This window comes from Odontomachus brunneus, unplaced genomic scaffold (assembly GCF_010583005.1).
Source record: "Odontomachus brunneus isolate Ranch 3 - 2012 unplaced genomic scaffold, Obru_v1 Obru_scaffold_037, whole genome shotgun sequence".
Lineage (NCBI taxonomy): Eukaryota > Metazoa > Arthropoda > Insecta > Hymenoptera > Formicidae > Odontomachus > Odontomachus brunneus.
Genome location: NW_022639487.1, coordinates 680,749 through 690,684, shown reverse-complemented (window position 1 = coordinate 690,684; position 9,936 = coordinate 680,749). Strand labels below are relative to the sequence as shown.

General features: G+C 37.1%; 2 protein-coding genes across 3 annotated transcripts; both read right to left on the bottom strand.

Moving 5' to 3' along the window:
• Window positions 1-469: 469 nt before the first annotated feature.
• LOC116843956 (zinc finger protein 2 homolog) lies at window positions 470-5,128 on the bottom strand. 2 transcript variants are annotated; one of them, XM_032814941.1, is made up of 7 exons: window positions 4,661-5,128; window positions 3,924-4,476; window positions 2,814-3,787; window positions 2,496-2,721; window positions 1,552-2,358; window positions 1,344-1,474; window positions 470-1,053 (listed from the first exon to the last, which is right to left on the bottom strand). In XM_032814941.1, exons 1-5 carry the CDS (start codon window positions 4,753-4,755, stop codon window positions 1,588-1,590), a joined length of 2,619 nt encoding a protein of 872 aa, XP_032670832.1. In that variant the 5' UTR covers window positions 4,756-5,128; the 3' UTR covers window positions 470-1,053; window positions 1,344-1,474; window positions 1,552-1,587. The 2 variants fall into 2 exon arrangements, with proteins under 2 accessions (XP_032670832.1, XP_032670833.1); XM_032814942.1 differs by having other exon boundaries at window positions 3,924-4,557; window positions 4,661-5,124.
• Window positions 5,129-6,092: 964 nt separating this feature from the next.
• Window positions 6,093-8,866, bottom strand: LOC116843966 (tubulin--tyrosine ligase-like protein 12). Its single transcript, XM_032814971.1, has 3 exons — window positions 8,577-8,866; window positions 8,154-8,260; window positions 6,093-8,073 (listed from the first exon to the last, which is right to left on the bottom strand). The coding sequence occupies exon 3, from the start codon at window positions 8,048-8,050 to the stop codon at window positions 6,200-6,202; it is 1,851 nt and encodes a 616-aa protein (XP_032670862.1). The 5' UTR covers window positions 8,051-8,073; window positions 8,154-8,260; window positions 8,577-8,866; the 3' UTR covers window positions 6,093-6,199.
• Between the last annotated feature and the right edge of the window lie 1,070 nt (window positions 8,867-9,936).

The window sequence follows — 9,936 nt, the reverse complement described above, 5'->3', positions numbered from 1 at the left end:
CCCCGGCGACGGTTGTCCTGAGCGGCCGAGACGGAAAACGCGTGCGGTCGGGCCCACGTTTGTACTTGCGCACAAAAAGAAAAGCACGTGTGCTCCTCGATCATTTAGGAATTGAGAAAATAATTGGTGTATTAAGGGAGGGAATGTATACACGAGAGAGGAGAGAGCGAAATCGCAATTACTCTAGTCCTATATGCGGTCGACGAATAATACGGCACACGTGTGTTCGCGAGTGATCGGGCGTGTCGCCATTTCCTTTCGTTTCTCTTTGTTCGGAAATCGTGAAGTTGTATCACGTACTGTTCTACCAAAATATATTAGCAGCAGCGGCAGCAGCAGCAGCAGAACTGACAGCAAAAGCATACACGGAGAGTCGTTTAAAAATCGATATTGAATAATAAAAGATGAAAAAGAAACTGCAGCGCACGATATGAAAAACAAGAACTATCAAAAACAATAAAGAGTATTATTCTATATATAACAACGACTTTTATTGCATCTGATCTCGTGTGTCCCTTCCTCCGAGCTATACGTTTTACCTAAGATAATTATTATTTCGTAAGAATATCACAAGAGAATTTTATACTTTGATATAATTGTGTACAATATACTACACTAATACACTATAGTAAAATACGAAATACTCCTCATGTAAGTAAAAATTTTTCGCGCTGTTTATCGTATACTTTGACAATACTTAGAAATAGCTGAGGAATTAACATATAATCCTATATATCGTATATAAAAGTAATTTTTGCGCACGAATATTCTGAAACGCTGCAAACACAACGTTTTATATTTTCTGTTCTTCACCTTGGCGACCTCAACCGTATGCGACAGGAGCATTTAAGAACTCGCGTATTCTGTTCAGATACATGAAGATCTTGCCAGACTAAAGAGCGTAAACCACTGTAAAACTCTCGACGATTGTTGACATTTATATGGTTCCACTTCCAACATGAACTTCCATCTCTATTCATAAATCTCTTCCCGTAAACGGCAGTAGAGAACAGTTCATCCATATTGCATATTTGAAAGGATAATGATGCAACCCTGTACAGAAAGAAAAGTTTATTCAATGTTGAACGTAAAAACAAAGTGACGCGCAAACTATTTTCAATAGTAAAGAAGACGTGTTGGAATCAGTATACAACTTCATAAGAGAGTATTTGGGAACGAATGCATCTGATATACCTGATAATTAAATAAGTTTTTTTATGAACTTTCAAAACAGATTTATATAATATATTCTATCTTTCTACACAAGTTGGCGACCATATCCATCGGAATTATGTTCACAATGGAATCTATGACTGAGATAATGATGACTGAGTGCGTCATACCTAAAGCATCAACTGCAAACAAGCAGACAACTCTGTTGCCATTCCTTGCCTGACTCGTAATTTAGATCCATCCTTGATAAATGTTCGACCACCTGGTATTTTAAATTGAAAGGTTTATATTGGTCAGGAATCTACATACGAGATAAAAGAATCATTAGAACAGGAATAACTCAGTGTACATATCGACAAATTGCGAAAAAACACTAACCATGTGCTACCAATACATAGTATTGCATACTCGATTTCAGAGAGGAGTCGTGCTGGCGTAAAGTTGAAGGATATGTGGCGGCGTGTCAACATGGCTTGGAACCGCCGAAGTGTCTTGCTCGTGCACCGCAGTATGCTTCAACAGATCTTTCTTCCGATTGAAAATCTCGTTGCATTGGTCGCATTGCAACAATTTGCTGTTGTGTGTCTTGATGTGTTTCAACATATCGTTCTTCTGCGAGAAGCATCTACCACAAATTTCGCAAGGATACGGTTTGACGCCTGTGTGAATCCTCTCGTGCACGGTTAACGCATTTTTGCGTATGAATCCTTTGTTACAATAATTACATTTGTGCGGCTTGTGACCTGTGTGGATCTTCATGTGCTGGCTAAGGTTACTCGAACCCCTGTATCTCGCGTTGCACAGCTGGCAGATGTAGGGACACTCGCCGGTATGTTTTCTTTCATGTATTAATCGCCCCTCTTTCGAAACGAACGAATGTCCGCAATACTGACACATGTGCAGCTTTTCCTTCAGATGGAATGACTTCTTGTGATACATCAGCGAGTTCTTGTTCGCCAAATTCTTGCCGCATTCGTCGCACTCCACGTAAGTTTTGTCGTTTTTGTGCGTGCGCTCATGGTTTATCAAGATGGTATGCTTCAGGAATACTTTGTTGCAGACGTTACATCGCCATATCTCCTTGTCGGTAGATTTCTTCTTAATACTGTCTACTATTTCTTCTTCTGTATGATTCTTTCTATGCATCTTCAATTCGCTCATGGATTTGCATTTATAGGCACAGACCTGCAATATTAAATCGGGTATTTATTGCATACAATTTTTAACATATCAGTATTGTATGACCATTATCTGCAATATCAATACAGGCGAGATGTTGAGTAATTTACAGATTTTTTTTTTTAAAGTGTTAATGTACTTACACTACATGTATACACTTCACTCTCGTTGTTGTGCCGTTTTATATGCGCACTCATATTTCCTTTGCGATTGAACGTCGCGCTGCAAATCGAACATATGTATTTATTTAATCCGTGCGATAATTTGTGTTGTCGCAATTGCATCCTTTTATGGAAAGCTTTTCCACATTGCTCGCAAGTATATGGTTTATTTCCCTCGTGTTGATTTTTATGTTCTTTTAAATGAAACCTGTACAAGAAGAAAATACAGCATAATAAATATAAGTTTAATATTAAGCTAATTAAAATAATTTTTAGTATAAACTGCTATGTAATTATTACCGTGATCTAAATGCTTTTTCACAAATTTCGCATACGTGTCTTTTCTTTTTAGATTCGTCTAAATGACTTCTCTTGTGACATCTTAAAAAGTTGGAATGCTTGAAACTCTTACCGCACAAATCGCAAAGATATGGTTTATCTAATCTGTGAGTAGCTTCATGAATTTCCAAACCAGACCATCTTTCGTACATCTTATCGCACATGAAGCATTGAAATAATAATTGCCCTTCGTGTGATTGTGTAATATGGTTTAATAAATCTTTTTTACTGTGATAGCATTCTTTACAGTGACCACACCTTTTATTAACTCCTATTGCAGCATTTTCAGTAAAGTTATCATGTAGATGCTTGTGTTCTTCGAAATCCTGTTGAGTTTTAAACAGCTGACTGCAAACTGGACAATATATTGAATGCACTGATTCACAGATCTCAGGTTTATCAGTAAGTTGTTTCTTTTCAAGTTCTTTGTTGTTTGACTGAAAACCTTCTGTTTCTGACTCAATATTCTTAGTCTTTTTATTTTGTAATGTGTTAGACGTACACTTTGAAGAATCTTTTTTCTTAACACAGAATATTTTATGGTCCTCAAATATTTCTTGTGTTTTGTAAAGAGTCTGGCATTGAGAACATAAAATATCGTGTTTACCATTCTGAATTTTGTCTTGTTGAGTTTGCGATATTTCTTTCATGGCATATTTACCGTTATTTTTATTATTAAATTCTCCATAAGTTTGAATTCTATTATTGATTTCTGATTGTTCAACAATCTTGGTGATGCTCTGAAAGCTATTACTCTGTGCTTCAGGATTTCCTCTATTCTCTAACTCCTTTAAACTTGTTTCTAAATCAGGATTCGCTATCTTATTCATTGTAAATGATACAGAATCGGGATGTATACTGTTATCCAGGCATATATTATCTGTCTCCAATAAACATTTCTCAACTAATGCATTATACTTATTTTCATATTCCGACTGCAATAAATTTGTTGGTTATATATACTTGCAGATTATACATGATAGTAATTATAAATATATTTTTAGGATATTTTACATGAATTTAAGTTCTAAAAATATTTTTAATTCTTAACAGTCAATATCAGAGACTTACCTCTCTATCAATATTTAAAAATTTCTTTAACTTTATATCAGTTTTTAAACACAAGACAGCAAGCAAATGTGTATTCTCTAATTTGTTGCAACAATCAATACATATTTTCTGTGGCATTGAATCATTCATATCAATTGAAATGGGCAGGTGCAAACTTATCTTTTCTTTTAAGCTAAGTTCTATACCCTTAGCTGAAAAAATATCTATCCCATTCAGAACTGACTCACCACAGATTCGACATAAATTAGAAAATCTGATAGTGATATCGTGATATTCATTTATTTCAACATTCATGTTGCAATATGATAGTGATACACTATCATCTACTCCTTGAAGATGTTGTGGCTTGTCAAATATATTTATACAATCTTCACTGTCAGTACGTATGTGGGTTCCAAATAGGGTAGGAATAGCACCTTGTTCTACAACGGATTTGCTTCTGTAACAGTGATCTTCTATGTGATGAGAACAAACGTAATAATTCAAGTGTAATTCCGCATTCGATTTTTCAGCTAAATCCGATCTGCCACATTTTTCTGCTAATGCCTTAGCTCTGCATAAAAATTATTTTGTAAAGTTCATTTATGGAGAAACAAAGACACAATATCTGTGATAATTATATGTAACAGTCGAGCTAAAAATTCAAACAAAATTGCGTTTTAAATTAAAAAAAACGTTAAATAAATAAATGTCAAAATATAAAGTGAGTTAATTTGTCAAAAACTTAACACACTTACGTGTCATCATCAGGAAAATGGGTAAAAATGACACTTGACGAATCTTCATTTTCCGAGGAATATTTACAATTTAATGCTGCGCAAACAATTCTCATCTTCTACGTATAAAATAAAATCTTCTTGTCACTTTGAATCAAAACTATTTTTCCAGAAATGTTTTATGTTTAATTCATAGGAAATAGAAAAAAATGAGAACTTCTATTTAACCTTATATTTTATTTATCACACTAGTTTGTCACACTAGTTTTGTCAGATGCGCCGATTGGCTGTCGGATAGAGAAATTGTGGAATAGAGAAATTCTGGGATGGAAAATTCCCAGAGAAAATGACCTTAAGGGAAATTCAAATTTTGGCAAAAAAGCAAAAAACAAAAAGGCAGAAGCCAATTAGAACTCGCATTGGTGGTTAAATGATAGAGTGCGTTCAGAAGACACAACTGTTGCACAACGGTTGAGTAATTAGTCAACGTAATTGGTCTTCCTTCCTTCCTTCCTTCAATATTTGGCTAGAGGCGTATCAGTGAACGTAATTGGTCTAAAGTTAGGGATCTAACAGTAATGGCTCCTGCACACAGGACGCGGTAATGCTTGCCGCGCGGCGGGAGTCCGCGCGACAGCCAATCAATATGTTGTTTTTCCGTAAGAGCTAGAAGGTTATTACGGAAAGCAGCATATTGATTGACTGTCGCGCGAACTTCCGCCGCGCGGCAAGCATTACCGTGTCCTGTCTGCAGGAGCCATAAGGACCAATAATCACTGACCGCTCACTGATCAGCTATGTTTTCTGAACACAGCCATTGTCGACAGTTTCTGCTTTTCTACCAGCACTGAGTTCTGATGAAGGACTCTGATTGGTCAATTTTCTTATGCGTTGTGCATTATGCCTTTATGCAAAAGTGTGTACTTCCCGCTTAAATTTTCTCATAGAAAAGCTCTATCGTCAGCTAATCGACCCATCCGGCAATCTTGTCATATGACAAACGGTTCGACGAATTAACGTATTTCCCGCGTTTTATTTTAAATTTCAAACTTAATCTATGATAAATTACATAATAATTAGTTTCAATGAATAAGATGGTAAAACAAAATCATGAGTTATTTGTGAATGCAATTTGTAATTGCATACAATTTCGTAATATAATTCGTAAGTTACAAATGTAAATGTAATTCACGCTAAATTAAAAATTTATGTTAATGCCGAAAGTGATGTTATGTAACATTCAATACGAGTCAAAAATATAAATAACTCAACGATTAAATGTATTTCCAATCATCTCATGAATACAAATTCACCTGAAATACTATTAAACTACACGTTATAAATGAGATTTATTTATTTAGTTAATAACGTCAATACTCAAGTCTTATATATCAAGTATCTTTTTCTGCTTTACACTTTGTAAAAAAGCAAAAAACATAAAAATAAAAGCCAATCAGAACTTTTCGACTTATATATTATATAAGTCTTATATATTATTTAATCATATATTTTATTTAACATATTCGCAGCTATACAAAGAGTATAGCTATACAACGGTGATCATACCTCGACCGAATGTAATTTGTGGAATACTTGCGAGTTTTCTATATCCAAGAACAGGCATTTGAAAATATCGTTGTAAAATTCCGGATAATAGTCGCATGCTCGCTGGCAATCTGGCATGAAATTAATTTCTAACAACTTAGGCTGCATCTTGGAGCCACGCCACTCCAGCATCATGTCGACAGCGTACACAGCTCTGCTCTGCGGGCTCTCGGGGATTCCCTGTGGCGGCGGTTTCGCGATTGCAGCCTCAAAAGTCTCATGAAGGACAGAGAAAATCTCCGGCTCGATGTAAGTCTCCCACGGATAATCGGGGTACTGATTCTTCCATTGGACGATGAATTCGGCGCATTTCACGTGGTAGAGCGGATTCTCGTCGGAATAATTCATCACGGTGAAGTGTTGTTCGTACACGTCCAGGTTGTTCAACGCGAACGGCCGGTTCGCGAATCGTAGGAAGAAGTTCGCATAAGCGTACATGCATAACGGCTTCACGGACTTGAGCAGCACGACGTACCTGATGTCGAACTTCACTCGACCGATCTGCGGCCTGTTGTACAGGACCGGTCGCGTGATGTACTTCTGCACAATTTTGGGCCCTGTGCAACGCAACCGCAGAATATGATAAAGATCTTTCGTGATGTGAATGTCCAAGCCTCTCGCTAAGTTCCACGGCTTGCAGATCCAATGGTTGTCGAGATCCTTGTCCGCCCGTGCCTTGAAGTAACTGACGAACTGCTGCAATTCCGTCAGTAAGTTATATGTGGTCGGCAACCACGCTGGAAAGGTCTCGAGAGTATCAGGATCGTATTGTTTGCCCATCGCTTTTCTCCTACATACGATCGCCAGGAGGTCCTTGACGGTAACGATGTGCTCGCAAGGAAATTGGTTTACAAATACATCAGGCGAGGAGACGCTCAATTCTTTGAAAGTCTTAAAGTGCGACATGAGCCATAGTATGTCCGCTTCCTGATCGTTATCAACGAATGTAAATGATGGATGCGTCAAGTACTTGTTGACGCACTTATATTCTGAGAAGACTTTAAATGTCCTGTTGTTACTGCTGTTGTTCGCTTTAAACGTTTCTGGCAGAGTTTCGGAAATATAATTCGCTACGAAATCTACATCCGTCTCAGATTGCTCGAAACTTTCGACGTCGAAAGTGCTGTGGACCCATGGTAGTAATAACAAACTTCTTGTAGAAGGAGTGCTAGCTTGACCCTCGACGAAATCTCTCGTGACTTCATCTCCCATGGCGGCATCTTTTATGGGAAACAGAAGTGTGTAAGATGTACCACTCGACACGTGTAGGAAAGGCTCTGCTCGAAAATTCGGGTCGTCGCTATGATTGATTGCTGACCCAACTTCATCCATGATATACCATATCGGTACACGTTCCTCTGCATTCTGGGAGTTCAACGAAAACGTCTGGTTGTGCCGCCACATCTCATCCATGACACGTTCAATTAACTCCTGTCTCTCTGCATTGTTGGTGTCGATGCCCATAAGGGAGCACATACGATCCAGCAGGCCAAATACTTCTGTCAGATTTTGTCGCGCTGATCTAGCATCATACAACCAAGCATGATCGATCAAGTAGATGTTATTTGAGTCTTGTGCACTAATGCCATCATCTACAGAGACAATCAACTTCCAAACTGGTTGTGTGACATGTCTAGTTGTATTCTCATACTCTACTCTAACTAACTGGAAGACACGTCCACTGTCAAAGATTTCATTCTCTATTTTTTCAAAGAGAGTTTTCCAAAATAATTCTGGAACACCGGTAGACTCCAGTTGAGGCTTGTGTAACTCAAGAAATGTGCCATATAAATCTATACCGTTCATTGTAAATGTCAATAATTGAACTCCTGAAACAGAAAAATATTTTTAGTTGTTTAAAGAGTTTGTTTAAAATACAATTGCATGTATACATCTGTCAGATACATACTAGCAGCAAACAATCAATGCGTATGTATGTTTTGAGAGTGATGTTTATACAATATTCAGTCATATAAATCAGGAACTAAACTGGCTTGCAGAGTTGACACCAATATGCTAAAATCAATAAATGTGTGAATTCTTATTCAATAAACTCTTTTTTATCGATAAAAATGTATCTATAAATGTGATTTATAAGTTTTCTAATTGGCTTATAAGCACATTTAGAAGCATTTTTTTTTATAAGAGAGTTCAGAAAATAAGGGCTTAGAATACACATATATATGTATATATAAAATGTGTGTGTGTGTTTTATATATATATATATACATATATATATATAAATAATTATACCAATAAATATTTCTTTTTAATGCTTATATATTTTGTATTATCTTGTATTAAAACTTAAGCAGATAAAACATTTCACTACCTAATTATTTATCTTAATTAATTTTTTGAAGTTATAAGAAGATAGAGGTTAGAAAATACATTTTTCATTCATGTGAAGGATAAGTGCATCAGTAGTTTGAAGATGGCGCGCTTATCTAACCATCAAAACGAATTTTAGGGGTTAAGCGACAATTTTAGGAGAATTTTTCTATTGGATAAACGAAATATATTCCAACACATAGGCCGATGGTTGCTATTCCGTTAGTCCCGATCCACAATAGGTGTAGTAAGCTTTAAGCCTTAAGAAATTGACCAATCATAGACTAAGTTTACACGACACTTAAAATCGGTTTAGTAACTACCGTAGTTAATAAACTTTTGAATCCGATTGGAATATATTTCTAGATCTAAAAGAATATACCAATCGGATGCGAGAGTTTACTAAATACGGTTGTTACTAAACAGGTTTTAAGTTGCCGTGTAAACTTATAGTTAAACTGGCTCTGGGTTAACTCACTCTGGGTTATTCAGCCTACATTTATTGATCGAACAAGTACTTATAAGCTTTATGATTGGCTAGTAGAGACTAAAGCCTTATGCACAATGCCAGGCAACAGACAATAGGAATAGGCATTAGCCAATAGGAATAGGGAGTAGAAATAATTGACCAATCCAAATTCCTATTCCCTGTTCTTATTGTCTGTTGCCTGCTATTGTGTATAGAGCGTTATGACGTCAATAATGACTCCTGCATACAGGAGCGGTAATGCTTGCCGCGCGGCGTAAGTCCGCGCGACAGCCAATCAATATGTTGTTTTTCTGTAATGGTTTCTGCCCACAGGACGCGGCAACACTTGCCACGCGGCGGAAGTTCGTGCGACAGCCAATCAATATTCTGCTTTCCGTAATAACCTTGTAGCTCTCACGGAAAAACAACATATTGATTAGCTGTTGCGCGAACTTCCGCCGCGTGGCAAGCGTTGCCACGTGGCGGAAGTTCACGTAACAGCCAATTAATATGCTGCTTTCCGTAATAACCTTCTAGCTCTTACGGAAAAGCAACATATTGATTGGCTGTCGCGCGGACTTCCGCCGCGCGGCAAGCATTACCGCTCCTGTATGCAGGAGTCATTATTGACGTCATAACGCTCTATACACAATAGCAGGCAACAGACAATAAGAACAGGGAATAGGAATTTGGATTGGTCAATTATTTCTACTCCCTATTCCTATTGGCTAATGCCTATTCCTATTGTCTGTTGCCTGGCATTGTGCATAAGGCTTTAGTCTCTACTAGCCAATCATAAAGCTTATAAGTACTTGTTCGATCAATAAATGTAGGCTGAATAACCCAGAGTGAGTTAACCCAGAGCCAGTTTAACTATAAGTTTACACGGCAA

Excerpts from the sequence above, each read along its gene's own strand:
- LOC116843966 (XM_032814971.1), bottom strand. The coding sequence starts at position 8,050 with ATGAACGGTATAGATTTATATGGCACATTTCTTGAGTTACACAAGCCT.
- LOC116843956 (XM_032814941.1), bottom strand. The coding sequence starts at position 4,755 with ATGAGAATTGTTTGCGCAGCATTAAATTGTAAATATTCCTCGGAAAAT. Across the intron at positions 4,477-4,660 it reads CATTTTCCTGATGATGACAC|AGCTAAGGCATTAGCAGAAA; the intron begins GTAAGTGTGTTA and ends ATTTTTATGCAG. Across the intron at positions 3,788-3,923 it reads TTTTAAATATTGATAGAGAG|TCGGAATATGAAAATAAGTA; the intron begins GTAAGTCTCTGA and ends AATTTATTGCAG.